At 37.5% G+C, this 19,599-nt stretch overlaps 1 protein-coding gene across 3 annotated transcripts in view; it reads left to right on the forward strand.

The window, feature by feature from the left end:
• The window catches only part of CADM2 (cell adhesion molecule 2), a 558,998-nt gene that overhangs the window by 506,912 nt on the left and 32,487 nt on the right, over nucleotides 1-19,599 (forward strand). For all 3 annotated transcript variants that reach the window (XM_085075225.1, XM_085075236.1, XM_085075245.1), the window contains one exon: nucleotides 5,300-5,419. In XM_085075225.1, the coding sequence (XP_084931351.1) occupies nucleotides 5,300-5,419 (120 nt within the window). The remainder of the gene's footprint in view (nucleotides 1-5,299; nucleotides 5,420-19,599) is intronic.

A 19,599-nucleotide genomic window follows, 5' to 3' on the forward strand; every position in this document is an offset into this window, starting at 1 on the left:
TTTTTGCTGTAATTTTTAATACTTCATCCTTCTTCATTTTATACTGAAGCCTATAGCTTTTGAAATAGGGAAAAAACCCCAAACAAACCACAAGGCAGCCAGCAAACTATAGAACTTTCTATAATAAAACTATTGTTCTTTCCAGTTCTTCATTTAAGGAAAAAGAGAAGCAGAATCAAAATTGTAGGATTTCTTAGCAGTTTGGGTTTTTTCTCTCCCTGTGCAACTGAATTATGTTTAATCAAACTTTAATGAGATGTCTCACATCTTTTAACGTGTAATAACATCTACAGGCCCATGAAATGTCTTACAATTCTGGGACTACGTGAATTTATTTTATTTTCTCTCTGAGCTTCCAGCCATTTTAGCCCAGCTGAATGCCTTGCAATATGAACTGATCCGCCAGAAGACTTTGTTGGTATAACTAAAGGTATAGATCTACATGGAGCTTTTGTTAAAAGGGTTTGGATATTTTTAATGACATCTGATTTGCTAGCAAAAATGTCAAGCACATAATTGCCATTTCAGAGTTTCATAAATCTGAATCAATTAGTAAAAAGAACCCCTTGACCTCATGTCCATGAGCATTCGTGATCATTCAGTCTAAGTGCTAAGGAGCTATTGGCACATGATGTTCAAGCTGAGTGATTCTTTTGTTCAATCCCATTTTCTTGGAGCAAGGTAAATGCAGCTCCCTTTGAATTCAAAACCTTGCTAAATTATTTAGTGCTACATACCACAGACTGATTAAATTTTTCACAGAGTAGTGAGATTGTTTCCCAGGTAGGTCATCACTCAGTTCAGTTTACCACTTAAAATTTCTTTCATTCTCAGTCAAAATACAGCAAGGACCATCCATCATTATCACTCTGTCCTTTAATTTTTCTGTCAGCCTTTGTCAGGCTTGAAACAAAAGCCTTTACATTTTTATCAACTGCTGCTATTGTTGTCTGATTTGTGCTCAGTCATGTCAAAATATCGGTTGTGTTTTTACCAAAAAAAGTCAAATATTTTCAATAGGTCAGATCTATCTTTCACATAAGCCCGCTAAACCAAACAGAACCATTTCTCATTTCTTTGGAAATGGAGAGTAAAAATGCTTAGGGCCAAATTGGCAGTGAGAGTAAATTATCCAGGCTCCCTGCACTTAAATGGATGGATGTCTTCTGCCTCAGCAAGGAGAAGGCAGCATCAATTCAAGGCAGAAGGAGAGGCAAACAGGAAATTTTGATCAGGTGGGGCTCGATACTGCTCTGAGCCGAGGTTGTACAACTGAATATATTGAATATGCAGTTCAAGCCTCACCTGTATCTCCTGCAGAACATAAGTGACAAAGAGTTGGGAATGGAGTCCTTGGGAGCCCCTTGGCATGAAGGTCAACTCCTTTTCTATTTCCAACAGCTTTTTTGGAAACAATTAGTTCTCCATGAATTGTTTGCATTTCCAAGCTAGCAACGGGATGAAATTAATACCAACTTAATTACATTATTGGATTTTGGACTGAATATCTGACTGTCAGCAAACATCCAGTTTAGAAGTCAGGTTTCAAAATTAATGGAGACAATTATTGCTAGACTTCTAGATCTCTGAGCATGGCTTTTCTATCTTCTTTGGTTCCCCATCTGCAAAATATAGCTATTTTCTGCTTCACAGGAGGCTAAGGATTAATACCTTAGTATTATTGAAATGGCAATCTGGTGCACTGATTTGGGTATGGCTACTTGAATTAAAAAGTTCTGCTCTGCAAGGTCTCTTGGTCATAATGATCCTTGGTATTTAATGGCATGAGAGGCATAAACAAAAATTCATTTTCAGCTGATCATTGTGTACAGCTAGAATCAGAAGTTGCAGACAAGGAAGTGGAATAAAGTTTCACTCCACCACAGATTTCTTGGGCAGAAATCTGCAAATTTATTCTTTTAAGATCCTTCCTGAAAGCTCAAGAGGACAAATCTACATAGTCCCTTTGATGGCACATTCTGAGCAGCTGCCAGCAGGGAACTCTGGATGACAATGTGTGCCTCACTAGTGATATAGGATAGGTTTGCTTTGCATTAAAAAATAAAAATACCAAAAGTCCTGCTGAACTAGAAACAGGTCAAATTGTAATTCCCTTTGCTGGCGTGAAATGAACCAGCACACCCTCTATGAAGCACAGTGATCCATTTGGTTTAAGCAGAAGCCTGTGCTGTTAAGTATCATTTTTTTTATCTGTAGTCTGTGTGATTTTGGGAACTTCCAAATCCATTTACCCCTTACACCTGCAATGCACGATGAGAGACAGAGGAGCACTGTGCATCACTTCTGATATGGTTTTTTTCCTGAACTGTATATTCTGTATTCTCTCATGCAAAAGCCTTTTCAAGGCAAAGTTCTCATGAGAATCCATAAATCTTGGAAGAACTGATAGGAGCCTTTCTGTCAGACTCAGCTGGCACCCAACAAGTCTTTTCAACATGGGGATCATTTCAGAATGCTGTGTCTGGATCTGGGCTGTCCAAAGCAGGATTTAAGGATGAGATATGGTGCAACCATTCTAAAAAGTGTTGTCTGGAGGGCTATGAGCTGTTTGGTTACTTTGCACATTCCTGTTGCAGACTGATGTTGTCAGTGAAGTAATTCTACTAGGCAGAGCCTTGAACCTGAGCTGGTACAAACCAAACTGTTCTAGTGTCCAGAACAGACTCAGATTTCATTAGCTGGGCAATGTAGTGCTCCTCAGGTTGCTGATTCCTGATTTCACTCTTGTGCTGTGGTCTTGAAGAGCAAGTCCTTGTAATGCTGTGGACAAGGCAGACAGACTGCAGTCATTTGCACATTGAATTTCACCTCACTCTGCAAAGAAAGAAACAAACTGAATGCTATTCCTTGTATTTCTATCCCTTTTGAAAAGATAGTTTTCCTTTGTGGCTTCTGCCAGGCTGCCATTTTGATGTTTGGCATCGGTTTATTACTTTCATCATGAAACTAATTTCTGCACAAGTTTTCATTATTCTTAATCTGATGAGAACACATCTTTATTAAAATGCTGACATATCCTAGTTCTTGTTAGCTAGAACGTTTTTTAGGTAGCCTTCCATTTAAAATAAGGAATCTTGTTTGAAATGCTTTTATCAGAAGAGAAACCAGAAAGCAGTCAAGTTCTGAGTTCACCTGTGACTCATGTAAGATATTATTTGGTAAAATAGGTAAACAATGTGCTTGCAGAATGGATAGCACTGCCATAAACCCATAACTTGTCACTGCAGTCTTAAGTAATTGGTACATTTATGAAAGATAATGAATGGAACCATGAGTCACACTAATTAGTTTTATGTACAAGAATGATTTGTAAAGCTTTCCTAATAAACAAGGTTTTGCTCTCCTTATGAAGTAGGTTGGGTTTTTTTTTTTTTCTGTTTGATTTCACTTTTAGGAGATGCTTATCAGGGAAGGAGTTTCCCTTTATGAGAAGAAATTGCCTAGATCAGTACGTGTTAAATGTATCTTTTTAACATGTTAATTTATTTGTAATGCTTGTTATACTCAGTTCTATTTAATTATTGTGGCACTCACAATCCAGGTAGTATTATCATTTTTCCTGGTGATTAATGTGACTACAACTGTGGGGGTTTTTAAAAGCCTGTTCTAATTTTTCTGGCTTGAGAATATTTTATATTGAGAATTAGATTAAATAGCAGTGTACAACAGAGGAAACAGGGAAACAGAGGAAACAGGGATCTTACACTGTCTTCTGATGGCTTTAGAAGTAGAAAATCCCACGAGTATAGATTCCAGAGAACATAGTGGTATTTTTTTATCTGAACTAGAGTAATACAGAAAATTTTAGGTGACTTATAGATGCTAACTAACAAGGAGATTTTTAAACTTGGAAAACAATCTGTCATCCAGCATGGAAATAAGGTAAGCATGCAACTTTGAAGCCTTAAGAGAGTAATTAGGCAATGCTGAGCTCAAGGACCCTGTGTCTGAAGGGTGTTCTGTAGGGCCCAATACTGAAAAGCTCTGAGCTACTTTAGCTTCCATTGATTTCAGTCAGAATTGATGGTGCTCAGGGACCAATTGCATTTCTTTCCACAGCAAGGGAAGACAGATTGTGGGTCAGCTTTTTGCTCTTTTACTGCACTGAATAGCACCCTTCAGAAATATTTTCAGTGAAATCAGTGTGGAATGGGTTACTCACCATCAACTGCTGAGAAATGAGTCCTTCCCTTTCAAACCTGCGGTATAAATAATCTGAAAAATGTCAGATGCTTTTTATATCTTCACGGAAGTGCTTTTCTCTAGTTCTCTTCAGAGATCTTGTTTGTTTGTTCTTTAAAACCTGCAATCACCTTATAAGCAAAGTCCTATTGGGTCTTTATTGCTTTTGGCAGTGCAATCAACGTGTTTTCTGTGTGTACATCTGGTTATGTTCTGCTCTCTGCTGGAGCATTCTGCATCAGACATGGTTGGTTCCTCTGCAGCAGTCATGTTCCCAATCCTGGCATACCTGCACTTGCTGGATCAAAAGCTGAAGGGTTTTATAGGATGTTGTCATCAGGGATATGGATTTTTTCTGACTTGTATGCATGGTTTTTTATTAATAGTCTTACTAGCATTTCTGATTTTTAGTTTGAAGCTGTTTTAGAAAAATACTGATGTGTACTAACAATAAATTTTAAGCATCAAGGATGACTGAAAGATGACTGTGCCTGATAATTAGGGTAAAGATTTTGAAATGTACTCTGCTCTGGATCTTAGCAGACAACTGTGTCTTAAGCAAATGTGTGGGAAGAAGAAAAGCAATCCGGAAAAAGCAGCTCTTATAGTTAGTAGCATTTTCTCCCCTTTTTCCCTTCATTCAGTCTGTCTGAAAGTGGGTGTTTTAACATACAGCCATTTCTCGTTAACATGTGTGTGTTTATTTTAGCATGATGATGTTGTTTTTTTCATCTCCCACTCTGACACAGCATGTTTCATCTGTGTATGATTTTGACTATGTGAGACATTTAAAATGGCTCAGCGAAGAAATGGATTCTTGTCACTTAAACTGTCACTCTCTAGTTCTGTGGAAACTTGGTCATTTTAACAGAGTTTTAAATTCCATGTACTCAAAGATTGACTATAAAAATTGAGAGTGATAAATGTCAAGAATTTAAAGGTACTCTGTTGTACCTGTAATAATTTGTGTTAATCATGTTTTAATTTGGTCATTTTCAACATGCTTGTATTTACAAATTAAACCACTGTTACGGTTCTCCTTTGTTTGCATGATATGATTTTATTTCGTTTTTTGTTTTTTTTTTCCACTCACCAGATGTTTTCAACACTTTGCTTCCCACTACTGTCATCCCCTCCCTTACCACTGCAACAGTCACAACCAATGTAGCCTTAACAGCCAGCACAACCACCTCGGCATCAGCCACCAGCATCAGAGGTACAGTATCCTTCTTTGTTATGGCCTGCAAAGCACATGATAAATAGGAAATTACAGCTTGGATTTTTTTTTTTTTTAACAAGGATAGAAATTGCTAAAGAGAGAGTGCAAGCGCTTTAGTTCAATATGTATTTAACAGGATAATCCGCAGGGTGATAAGTGGGTTAAGAAAGATTTCGTATGACCTTGAATGTTGTCGTTGCTCTAGCAGTGTGTATGTGAACTTTGACAGGATGCTTAAATTATTTGTATACATTTGCATTTAATTTTTTAAGGTTAGTAAATTAACTTTAATGTAAAATGCAAGTGAGCTATTTTTAAATAATCATGACCTTTTAAGACTGGTTATTTTGGGTGCTACCATTTAAAACAAGATAGGTGTCTCAGCACTGGAATTACTGTCAATGAAATCTTGCTTGGTAACAAAGAGGCATTGCCTTGGATCACCCTTGTCAGCCTTTTACAGTTTAAGGCATTCCTAATTTAGGGGTGTTGTTATCTCACCAGAACTAGAGTAAATGAGCTAAAAGTTCTCTAACTCCTCCTTGACCCCCATCTGTTGGGGTTTTATCTGTTACAGCTTTTCTAATGTTTCTAGTAGTGTTTCATTTCTTTATGAGCAAAATATGAAGGTTATTTTACTCTTGAATTCAGTGGCTGATCAGATAACTGTTAAATAGGGAAGATGTGTGCAGAAGGTTTTGCAGATTATCATCTTTTGAGTAGATGCAAATCTGTCATGGTAAATGAAATGGCAGAGGGTTCCTCTGTGGTGTCTTGAAAGCTTTCATTGCACAAGAAGAGAGGAAATTATGTTCTTTTGCCACACTGCAAGTATTCACATGATGAGGTTCAAGTAGGCCAGGAAAGTTCAGGCAGTTATGAAATCTTTTCTATCTGGAAGTGTTGTTATTGGTCAGTTGTGGTGACCTGCCTAACTTGCAAGAATAACCTTAGCTAACTTGCAGGTCCATTGCATAAAGATTGTGACAGTATCAGATCACCCAGCTTCTTCCTCCATAGGGCACTGATAGTTTAATAATGCAGCCTTCATGTGATAAAGTGACATCAAACCTGAAATTACTTTTTTTGATCCTTAATATTATGTTTAATGTGAAACAGATGTTGTTGTATTAATGAAGAGAGCAAGTGTTGTAGCAGTCCTTTTCCTTCAGAAAATGAAAGCTAGACCATGGCAAACAGCCCAGTGTTCATGGGTCTAGGTGGTTGCAAAAGAAACATTTCCTGAAGAGGAAAAGAATGACAGGAATTGTCTCTAAAAAAGAGTGTTTTGTGTGCAGCAGCAGAAGCTTCCAGCTTGGAGAGATCCCATCGGGGAAGGATGATGCTCTTGGTGTGCTGTGCTGATATTTGCTGCCCTTAATGAATTGTTTTCCTCAATGAATTATCTTCCTCAATGAATTGTTTTCCTCTGCTTGTTATGTGGCCATAACTATGTCATTGTTATGATTGTTCTGATGTTTTTGATGCATTGTCTTACCTCCTAAGTGTGGTCTAGGGCTTCATTTTCTTGACTGTGGAGTGTTGATTTTCACCATCTGTGTGTCCAGCATCAAAAGAAAGATCTGAAACCAGGAGAACTCTCTTCTAAGTTTCAGCTCTAACACATGGGAGAATGCATGTAATTTGATGCTACACTTACAGAGGTGCTGCTTTAATTGAAAGCAAAAGCAGGAAAATTGAGTGATAAATTGCTAAAACATGAGAACTCACTTTTCCTAGAAAGAAAGAAGTGAATGCAGCAAAATGGCTGAAAAGATGAGACCACTTCAACCTCAAGGAAGTGGTAGATACAGCGTCTTGGGCAGAAAATCGAAGGGACAAATGAGTGTGGGAGGGCTGTTTCCTTAAAATCTTGTATTGAAAAGAAAATGGTAGTTTATCCAAGTGCAGAGAAAAAATAGAACACACGTAATAAACTAATGAAGTTCTTTTTTAACAGTCTAAGATCTCAAACCTCACTGAAACACCAAAACGAGGTTGCTATAAACATAAATCATAGAAGATATCAGTGTGGAAGAAACAGGAAAAGGGGCATGAAACAGGTGCAAAATGAAATGAGCAAGTTGTGAGAAATTTAACAAAACAATAGCATTTAGAAATATGCTAGATGAAAGACAGAAATAAAGAAATTAATCATGAAAAATGAGGACAAAGCTGAAGTAATTGGTGTTTTATCCAGCAGTGGAAGACAACTGCAGTGTTGTTTTTAATGGGGGGTTTGGGGTGTCACACTGAAAAATGACCACAAATAGATCAAAGAACAAGGACAGGAAATTTATAGATATGCTCTGCAAAGAAGCTGAAGGCACCAGTTTGTTTGGTTTTGTTTTCAGAAAAGAAGTCAGTATGACAGTGATGAAGAGTTATTTTCCAAGTTCAATGAGGAAAATGATTCCCAGAATTAGTGGCAAAGACATTTAGTGGAGTCACTTTGTACATGCAGGGGAGGAAGTGACTTTAGTTATTCAGCTATCCAAGTTCTGTGACTTCCTTCATCTTGGCTTTCTCTCAAAGTGCTTGCTTCCCATGGCAGAGGGAAAGGGACAAGGTGCTCTCCTTAGGTCCCCTCATCCCCTCTCTTTCTTGGACACATAAGGTAGTGTATGCCATTTAATAATATCTTTGAACTGGATCCCCAGTAGCTGCCATCATAAACTTACTGGAGAGATTTCACTAATTTTGTTCTAAAATTATTGCTTTTACAAGACATTCCTTTGTTCTGCATGACTTTTACATTGTCCACTTTGAGGATGTGTTACTCCACATCCGGTCAAGGAGATGTCTTTACAGGCATATGAGAGCAGGATATAAAAAGCCAACAGAATCTGTGAATCTGAGGCCTTTTTCTTTCTGATGGTTGTACCTCCTCATGACCAAAAGCCTTAATTCATGGGGAAAAAAGTTCTCCAAAAGTCATCAGCTAATTCTAGAACTGTGTGATCCATTGCTGTCTTAATTTGCCTGGCATTTAGTAAACAACATGAAAAAAGCTGCTGATCCAGTTGGGTGACAGAATAATAATTCATAAACTTCCTGTTTAGTCAAACTTTTCACTTTCTCAGACAAACATATGCTTGTTTTTGTGCTCAGTCCTTCAGGAATTAATTATTCTTTTACTGGTACATTACCTACTAACTCAAAAAGCCCTAAACATAATTTGATGCCAGTGAAGAATATTGCCCTTTATATATTTGTCAAGGGTATCTTAAAGCCTAATAACCGTGATGAGGAATGTACGACAAAATGAGAATAAAATGTATGAGAAGCAGCAAATCTGGAGGACTACTGAAAGAATAATTATACACTGTATGAGTAGATGTCTTTCTATCAGATTTATGTAATGTTATTTGTGAAAGCTGTGCATGGATCCATGCAATTGTTGCCTTTTATGACTGGGAAGAGGCACCAGAAGGTTGTGGATTTGCCCCGGTAGAGGAACAAGGGGTGCCTCCATTGTAAAAATCCCTTGTTAGTGTAAAGTTAATTTAGGTGGTGCTGTGCTAATCTTTCCAAGTCCTGTAGGTGGAGAGGGAGTGTGATTATCACTCTAGGAGAAGCCACCTCAAGTCAGTTTCTGGATTCACAGGGGGAAAAAGCTTGTGCACGCAAATGTTCATAAAGCCTTCCTACGGGCTGGCATTATGTTAATCACCCACACACACATAAACAGAACTTTTTTAAATCCTATTTCTACCAAGGAACAAAAAAAAAGAAAAAGTCAAGGAGATTATAAAACTTGTTTATTTTTACTTATTATTGAAGACTGAAATCTCATCACCACCACCAGCAGATAGGTGCAAATGCCACATTGCAAGAGCATCCCAATCTGAAAAGACAGATCCATTCAGTTCGATGGCACGCATCAGAGTGATTCAGGCTCAGCTGACTCACTGGCATGATGACTGTACCAGAATGCTCCAAGCTTTATATAGCAATGCCTAAAAACATCTCCAGAAGTTGTTGTTCACAGCACAGACAAGATGCTGCTCCCAGGCAGCTGTGCTGGGGAGATCAAGAGTTTGTTTGTCAGGGTGACCACAAAGCCAAGGGATATATAAATGTACGCATTTATATATGAATGAAATCCTTGCCTTATTATAATCCACTTGGCTTTTATTGGGTTTGGCTCTGGTATAAAATAAAGATTTCTCAACGGAAATCTGTGGAGCTAAATTTAGAAGAGGAGTTTACAGTGGCATAAGGAAGGGTTTGAGGATGTAATCATTTTTAAAACTATTGTGACTTTAAGAGTGAATATTTCTATTTAATAGCATAAATAACAACTATCTTAGCTGTAAAATTACATTACTCACTCTTTTTTCCTATTTTTATCATGAAGTGTCTATTAAGATAAAAAAAAACAAAACCAACCCTACTAGAATAACTCTTTCATTATAGGCAACTTAAATGCAGAAACTACTTGGACAGTACTTGTAGTCCTCATATTTTTCCTATCAAAAAATGCTAAACCTTACCAGCTCTTTCCTTGTGATTTTATTTTTCTTTCACATAACCTGATTAATATAACTTGGCAGGTTGAGATATTGCCAAAGACAGAAGCAGCAAAGCAAGAAAAAGCTATAGAATATGTGAGGGGCAAAGGAGGTAAGGGTAGAGTTACACTTTAAATATAGTTGTGAGTGCTTATTGCATTCAGCTCTGGTAATAAAAATTGTCATTGTCTAATGTTAAAAGCACTTTCCTATGACAACAAGCTAAAAGCCAGTTCATTATAGCTGTAGCAGTAACATAAAATCTAATTTGTGGCTGGTTTTATTCAAACTGTGTAGGAAAATTAAGACTGTCTGGTTTTTGTTTCTTCTTTGTCCCTACTTTTACACTAGTCTCCTACTGGCTTATCCAAGGTCTAGATTTCTCAGAAGGCCAAATCATTTGAGATTCAAACAACAGTTCCTTAGATTTTTTTTTTTTCCCATTGGACATTCAAGTAAGTCTTCATCACCCATCTTTCAAAAACTACCATCGCTTGATTTGATACTGATTTCTTTCAGTACCATTATATATTGAGTAACAGTTGAAATGATTTTATATCAAAATATACCTGTTGTGAACAGGACTTGGAGTTCCTTAAGTTCTACAATGATATTTTCATGAGGCTTAGTAGTCCTCAGTGGCCATTTTAGGGGTTACACAGTATTTGTTCCTTTTCTGAAACATTTAATTAGGGTTTCATCCCACTAGTCAGGTTTGGTGGTGCAATTAGTGCTGCGAATGCTCAAAACTCACAGATTTAAGATCAACAGAGGAGATTGTAGCATCTGTTCTAACTCAAAGAGCTCTTTGGTTTTTAGGTCTGTTACAGAGCCAGGAAAAAACTTCTTATAATATAAACTGGGAAAAAAAAAAAAAAAAGAAAAAAAAATTAGACCACTCCCTTTTCAACATCCCCCTCCCAAAAAAACCAACCCAAAACAAACAAGAAGATTTAAAAAAAAAAAAACCAACAAAAAAACAAACCCAACCCTACGCAGTTTCATACTTTATTGGCTGGATTCCTACAGATTTCTAAGTATGCCCTCACAGAATTGGAATCATGACAAACAGTACATGTTCACATGCATGGTGGTCATAGAGCAAAACCATGCTGGGTCCAAGCAAGAGGCTGTGAAAACATAGTATGAAAATCATCTTTTTTTTTTCTTTTTGTTTTCCTTTTGAAGTTAGGCCTAGGAATTTTGGGTATTGGTGCACCCACAGAAGATATCTTCCTGTGTCTCAGAGGAAATAAGGCAGCAGGGCAGTAAGTAGCAGCAGAATTTGGCTATGGAAGGAGGTGCTTTTTCATGCAGTGTGAAACTAAATATGAAACTTCGTTATCACTACATGCTGAAAAATGGAAATAGCCTGATGTCTGTTGTGAGCAGACCAAAATCAAACCCAAGTGCTTCTGTGTGGAATTTCCAGTTCTCATATCCTTTTAAAAGATGTTTTGTAGTTGTAATATCAATCCAAGGGTAATCCTCAAGGCAATGTGCACAGCACTAATGCAGTCTAACCACCAAAAAAATCCTGGCAACATGACCCACAAGAAGCTAGTTACCTCAATTGTCATTTAAAGTACTTAGGCTTTGCCATTTTTACCTTTTACAAACTAAAGCAGAGACCTGTGCATTTATAAAATGGCAATTTTCTCTGCTTTTAACAGCCATTATGATGTAAGATGAACACTGTCGTCATTGTTATATATTATTTGGTCATATTATGCATGAAATGAGGCTGGAATCTGGAACAAATAAAGATAGATTTCATAATCTGAATAGTTTGCCAAGTAAATGAATATCATAAATGAGACCTAGATTAAACTACAGGCATGCTGAATACTTGAAAGAAAATATCATAATATCGTATATTAGGAACCTGCTCTTTGTGTCTGGGACAAATATTTCTAGTGCTAACAAATCCATCCAGCTGTCAGCTTGCAGTAATGAAGTAGGCAACTTAAAAAGTACACAATGATTTCCAGCCTTGATGGATTATCACTTAACCCAAAATGCAAGGCTGTGCAGATAAGTATCACAATTGGTTGATGGCCTGATAAAGATTCCATTATATAGCTGAGCTCCAGAGAGGCTTCAGCAATGCGTCAGGAATTCAAACATTCCCAACCTAAGCTCTGATCATACTGGGTTTGGGGTTTTTTTTTTCCCCTACTGCGTATGAATTATGCAGTCTAACAGTCCCTATTGTAAACTGGCAGTGCAAGGGATTTTCCAAATTAAGAGTCCCTTCTGCTGGAAGCATTTTTGCTGCCTGCCAGGAGCATCCTTTGCTCTGAATTCAGCCTCAGACCTCCCCTAGGTGCCACAGGCTGTAAGGTGTTGGTTCCCCTTCTGCTCAGCCTCCATGTGCAACCAGCACAGGCATTTCAAAAAAAGTCCCTGGGAAGGACTGAAGTCATCAGTGTCACCACCTCTGTGTAAAGTGTTACAATGTGACCTCAAGACTGTCACACTGACCATTTTCACCTGACCTCCAGTGGAGTGGTGACCTCAAGGTAGAGGTTTCAACATTCAGGTGTAAACAGGATATGAAAACTATATTATTCATACTAGCTTCCTACTCTGTTCAGGCTTAAATTGTTCTTTTCAAAATAATAACTTTTTTAAAAGAAGGCTTTTGTACCTCCTGCTTTAAATGCCAGAAATCTACTGATTTCAAGAGATTTTGGGGATCTAGCATTTACATCTCTACAAGCAGTTTGGCTTGCAAATTGAGTCGATGAGTTTATCCCATCTCACTCACAGGTAGTTCTGAAGTCTGGAGGTATCTGGATTTTCCAGTACAAAAAGAGACAGGCAATTTTTAATGTATTGTAAGTGCTGCCCCATAAGCTTGATAATGGTCTGCAGGTATGTGAAGCATTTCCTCTACAGAAAAACAGGTTGAACTCTCCTTTCTTTCAAGTAAAGCCTTACATATAGATAAGCTCATTAATTTTCAGTGGGACTGTATGTAGCTTGGTATGTTATTCACAGATAAAATCTGTGATCTGCTCAGTCCAGAGGGACCTGCTGGGTCAGTTAGCCTAAATTCTTGTATAGTTTCCACTCTCATGGATTTATAATGAGACACAGAAACTTTTATTTTATTAAAGAGCATCCACCAGAACATATGTAGACTTAATTTAGGGCCGAAGGAAATGGAGAATCCACAATTCCCCCTGGTGTTTCTCTTCAGCACTTGGTTATCCTCACTGTTGCAAACTTGAGCCTTGCTTCTCACTTACATTTCTTAGAGGTTAACAACCACAGATTGATTCTTGAAGGCTTTACATTCCATATGCATTTCCTTCTCAAAACTGAATATTTATTGAAAAGAAGACTCTGTAAATATGCTTTGAAATTTATTCTTGAATTTCATTGGAAAGAATTGAATCCATGATCTTTAGGATCTTATTAAGACTTTGATTTGGTTTGTTTTAAAGGCTTTGTCAAGCATATCTTCAATGATGAATTTTAAGGGAAATATATTGCATTTCTTATAGCAGGGAGAAAGATTAAGCAAATGGTTTCTGTTGGATGTGTTTCACTGTTGCTGTATTTATATGGGATCAAAAGGCTGACTTAGTTTTACTTTATTTAGAGAGGTGTTTGTGGTATTTTAAAAACACTACAGGCAAAAACTGATGTATTTTTTTTTATTTATTACTGGGTAAGGCAGATTTTGGCAAGTTCTGTGCTGTCAGAGTATTGATGAAGTGCTTCCCTGTTAAAAGCAAAAGTGTACAACTAAATATTGTTGTAGCTAACAACAAGGACATCTAAAGCAACTGTTCCAGTGCCATGTGGGATGTTAAAAAAAGACTGAAGTGGTGCCAAGTTCTAAAAATGAGGAAAGGAAAGAAAAAAGAGAGAAAAATGCTTATAGTTTCAAATGTATTGCTAACACCTTTAATAAAAAATGCACGTCTTTCTCACTAACCAGTGAACTAAAGTCATCAACTGTGCCTTTGAAGCTGAAAAGATTACTCTCTCTGCCCTTCGTTTCTCTGACATTCCACTTGAAACACAGTTAATAACTTCCAGTGTGAGCCTCACAAAATGCAGAATTGATACTAATTATATTAAGTTTTTTGGATGAAAGATGACCTTGGTGAAACTTGAAGCTATAGCATTCCCCAGAACAAAAAAATAAAAGCAAAATCTACAGAGAGTGACTTTGGAGATTATTTAACCCGACCTATTAATTTTTTCATGTGAAGTTATTCAGACCGTGAATACAAAAGAGGGTATTCTTAAGGAAATTTTTTGAGCATTTTTCAGAGCGTTGAAATGACTTGCTGAATCATTCCCCCCCCTATTTTTTTTTCCTGCATTAGTCATTTGGGATGTCTTTTCTGTGTCAGATTTAGTGAGTGCACCGTGGAGAAAATGGGGTGCCGTGGTGCCTGGAGGGGCTGGTGCTGGTGTGTGTCAGCAGTCAACACTGCCAAACGGGTGAACAAAAATCAAATACCCAATGTTTTAAAAGATTGGCTTCAAACACACCTGTAGAGGAAAGAAATGGAGGAGAAGTCTGGTTTGAAGTCCACAGTATCGTAATCACGGCTGAGTTCATTTTTCCTTCGCTGCGAAATTGAGAAAAAGAGAGAATTACAAACTCATCTGCTCTGAGAAATACAGGGTGGAAGACCTTATTCAATAACACTTGACTCACTGTTTGGCTGACTATAAAAGACCGAACAGGGAAGCAGAGCTGGAATTGACTGAAAAAATGAAATTCAGGACCAACACAAGGAAGTACTTTTCACTCAAAAAGAAATACAATTTTTCAATAGCCTACTGAGGCAAGTTTGGAATTGGAGGCACTGGGGTCATTAAAGAAGAAGGGATATACTATTCTGGAAGAACTGTGTTAACCAAGATGACTTGCAATGGGCTGAATGGCCTTTTCCTTTTCCCCAAATTTATGTTCTTTTTGAAAAACTTTGATTACAAGTCATCCTGCTGTGATTTAGATAGCATGAATTTGAAAAGAATGTATCAAATCTTTTCAATCAAGATGCTTGGGTTTCTTTCCAGTCTGAATTCTTGCAAGCCTGTAATAGAAAACCATCAGTCAAGGGAAAGAAGTATCAGGAGTAGCAATTTACCATAATGTACAATTTCCTTTTCTGGCATAAAGGGTAAGAGACAAGGATCCCAGACAACAAAGGCCAGAATATAAATCTTTATGGGAATATGTCAAAGAAAAAAAAAGAAAAAAGAAAAAAGAAAAGGAAAAAAATCCCCGAGACTGACAGTTTGAGGAAGACATTCTATTACTTTTGTGTGTTTCTTTTCTTGTGGCTAACAAGTCTCTGCTGTATACACATCAGGTCATGAAGTGCATTCAGCACCCAGCAGAGAAGAGACAAGTTTCATTTTAATGAATTCAAAGTGCCATAATGGACTTTAGCATTGACTTTGGACCAGGTCCCTGGACATACTTGACAGAACCTGGCTTTTAAAACTATATTAATTTGTTAGAGAATGGGAATATCAGAGAAAATGAATACGTAAAGCCTTTCATCCATTTTTGTACAGAGGAACATTTCTGATGTTTACGTTTGAGTTTCGCTCCATTACTGTATCCAGTGAAGGATCCACTCTTGTTATTGGGCTGAACTGCAAATATTGGTCACACTCTGAGATTCTTTGGCACAATCACTGCCATCAATCTGAACTCGTTTATCCCCTACAGTGCAGTTTTGTTACTGTGATTGCTGGGTTGCCATTGTATGTGGAAATCCATATGTCAGGCTGTTGTTGTGGGGGTTTGGGGTAAACCGTGTGGTTTTGAAAACAACAGCAGCCCTGGCTTATTTAAGTTTTTAAGGATTGCTTAATTCCAGTGACTAATCCATCCAGTTCATCTCTTAAGCAGCTGTTCCAAATATTTCTGGGGTTAGTAATTCTAAGAAAAAATTAGTCTTTTATTACAGTCAGGTTGGCTTTCCTGCACCACAAGACTTTGTGCCAAGCAATTTGTGAGTGGTTTTAGAGATTCCCAGTCCCTACGGGGACCTTTTTGTCAGTGGTGGTATTGTAGGTCTCTGTATTTTAGCATGACTGTGGGGAAGTGTGTTAATTGTTTTTATCTGATGCAAATCTTCACCTTTTCACTTCCTGGTGCTTTTGAGTGTTATTCACTAATTCTTACCAAGTCATTTCTGTGGAAAAATTTGCTTCAAATTGCTACTATGACGATCAGAGATTTTAGTTTTGTTTTCCCATGCAGAATGTGCTTCTTTATCAAGAAATGTGAGGTACTGTGGGATTTCTGCATAATTCTAAATTCTACTCAACCAAATAAACAGTCAGGGGAATAATTCATACACAACAGAAATTCACAGTAGTGTGGGCTTGCCTTCAACCCTGTAATAAAATAGATGCCACATATGCAGTGTGAAACATCTTGTTCTTATATTTGCAATGTTATGGAGAAATTAAGAACATGAGGAAAGTTCAAGGGCAGGAAACTCTTCTGGTTTTGTTTTGGTTTTTTTTTATTTTTTATATAGGCAATGCTTGCATGCACTTGTATATAATAACAGAATAAATAATGTTCATAATATGAAGAACACATAGGTCAGTCTAAAACACATTTTCTAATGTGTCTGTTTTATTAAAAAAGTGATGAACCGTTGAGCTGTGTTCTGCAGACAGAACATAAGGAGCAGATTCAAGGGCTTTGGAAGTCAATGCTGCTCAAATACTTTCAGAGGGTTTTTTTAATATTTTTTTTTTTACTGTTTACAATATGTTTGAGTTGTCTTATGCTACAGGCTACTAAACCTATTAGGTGCTGTCCTGGTTTCTAGACTGAAAAACTTTCAAAATCCTACCATATTAAACCATTGTGTGAAGAATTCTCTTAATTTGCGGTTGGTTGAGAAATGGCAGCATTTGAGTTTAGTTCAGTATTCAAACACAAGCCTAAATCACACTTTTGTCTCTCAATGTAAATGAAATTAAACATACTCAACAGCTAGCATGTGCTTTAAACAGATATCACATACAACAGTCTTCATTCCTTTGGGGTCATCTGATTGAGATTTTGTAGGATTGGACATGTCTTAAACCCTTCTCTCTCCTTTGATTTTTGGTTACAGAATGATGCTGCTAATTCTTCATGTTTTCACAAACTTTAGGAGAGAACCCAGGGTAAACTCTTAGTGAGCATTTAAAGTCACAAGTGTCTAAAATTCAATGGATCTGTGACTGGCCAAACAGATGGGTGATGAAGGCAATAGGAAAAGCAAAGCTGGATAAAATAAAGGAAATTAGTGGCTTCTTCTGTGCACAGTAACCTCTCCAAATTCCCCATTGTTGCCCATTTCAACCTCATATTTCCCCATCACACTTTTTCTTATTATCACACTTCTTATTTATCTCACTTTTATTATGGATTCCCTAATTTTAAAAAGGAATTTACTTGGGGAAGTATTGTGGCTATGCCATCTTTAAATTGCCCTCTTCATTCAGAGCCAGAATGGGCATTAATTGATGGAATTGAGAAGCAGATAAGAACTCTGGGCTTGTGTAGGTTGGAGAAAGAGGGGCTGATCCTGAGGAGGGAAGTGGAGAGGGAGCTGCTGATCTCTTCCTTGGCATCCAGTGACAGGAATGGTCCAGGGCTGCACCAGGAGTCAGACTGGACATTGGGAAACATTTCTTTACCAAGAGGGTGGTCAAGCCCTGGAAGAGGCTTCCTGGAGAGAGGGGTGGTCGATGCCCCATCCCTGCCAGAGTTTAGGAGGCTTTGGGCAATGCCATTAATGAAGAGCTTTGAGTGTCAGGCCTGCAGCAGTCAGGCAGTTGAGCAGGAGGATCACTGTGGGTCCCTTTCACCATGGCTTTTCTTTTGTGCTCTATTCTATTCTGTTCCATTGTATTCCATTCATCCCTAGCATTTATATCATGGCAGCCACAGCAGATACCTGATGTTGCACTGGAACTCGCAAACCTCCAGTTGAGAGAGGTTCCTGAGAAGATCTAAGCTTTGCATTTAATATCACATGTGAAAATTTAGGTCATCTTCCCTTCCAAATAAATTATAATCAAAGGGTTCAAGTTATGGAATAATATAATATCATTCTTTTAAAGGCACGCAAACGTTTAGAAGAGTTACAGTCATAAGTTTCCCCATCTGTTGCTGGATCTTTTCAATATATAGCTTTTTAATACTTGAAAAAGCTATTTTAATTCTCTTTGTAAGGGTTAGAAGAGGGTCTTTTGTACTGTGTTCAAAAGACCAGTGTTGGAAAAGGGCAGTTATTTTAGCCATATTGCAATATTAACAGTATGTTAAAAGGATGGCTTTTGGAAAGGGGAAAAAGGAAAATGGCACTCAAATGATATCAGAGACTTGGTCAGTTGAGAGTTCCAAGAACCAGCTTCATTAGTCCTGAACATCAACTAAAACTTAACTTTCAACTTCAGATTTAGGTCAGAAATCACTGTGGGTGAGTTATTTATTAGCAAATGTAGTAAATGGACTTTTCCAAGATGATTATCATGAGAATGGACACTTTGTCTGCCCAAAAGGTACCTGTTCTTTATTTGTAATGAATTCACCTATGCCAATAAATTCATTCTTTCCATCAGCATGTTATATTTTTAGATCTCAGTTTTATCCTCTGATATTTCATTAGCATTAGTTATTGTCTATGTATCTTAATGAAAGAAAAATACAGATAAAAATATAGAAATAAAAGTACCAGAAAAAGTGGGGTTTTAAGACTGTGCCACAAAGCACACGATGCCCACTCACCATTGCAGGAATGTGAACTAATCCTGTCTGCATTCCACAGCTTTTCTTTCAGCAATCAAAAGGAAAATGATGTATCAGCAGCAGAGCTGTGCTGCATTGGCAGCACCACTTACATACATAGTAGGGCAAGAGCATGGCAGGGAATGGGACCTGCAATCCAGCAGAGTTTTACTTAGTCTGAACATTACTGATGGTGTAATTTTGTCAGGCTTGTAGTAAAAATTAAGAATTTTTTGTGAGTTGTACATGACATTAAACATACATTATAATTAGCTATGAATTGAATTATTTCATGGCTGTATAAAAATGCAGTGTATCCTTAACATTACCACCTTTCTAGGTGCCTTCCTGTGAGCTGATTTCTTGTCTTCTGGGCAAGGGAGAGCAATCAGGCTGCAGATACTGCCCTGCAAACCCACCTGATCCTGCAAACCCACCCATTTGCTCAGTATGAGCAAAGCCATGGAAATCAGGAAAGCTACATCTGCTTTTTAATTCAAATGCATGTGTGCCTGTGGGAGATTAGGACCGTGTTTGACATTAGGGATAAACCCCATTCTTTGAACTTTATTTAAGAAAGTTTGTCTGGAAGGTTGTGTAAAAGGCACTGTGGCGTAATCATGCCCAAATTTTCCACTAATTTGATTTTTTTTCCACTTACTCATTGCATACTGAGACAAGTAGAAGAAAAATGAGGGGTTTTGGTTTGTTCTTTTTTCTTGGCACCCAGTCTGTGTTATTATAGATAAATAATTTTCATGATAAGCTTAAAGCATTTATATTGTTATGCCCTTATCAAGCATTTACTCTATTTGCTCATTTTATGTAACACTTCACAACTTTGATAAGGTGTGAATATTAAGATAAGACCCAATTTCTGT

Source organism: Lichenostomus cassidix, chromosome 1, assembly GCF_008360975.1.
Source record: "Lichenostomus cassidix isolate B80296 chromosome 1, HeHo_3.0, whole genome shotgun sequence".
In the NCBI taxonomy this organism is placed as follows: domain Eukaryota; kingdom Metazoa; phylum Chordata; class Aves; order Passeriformes; family Meliphagidae; genus Lichenostomus; species Lichenostomus cassidix.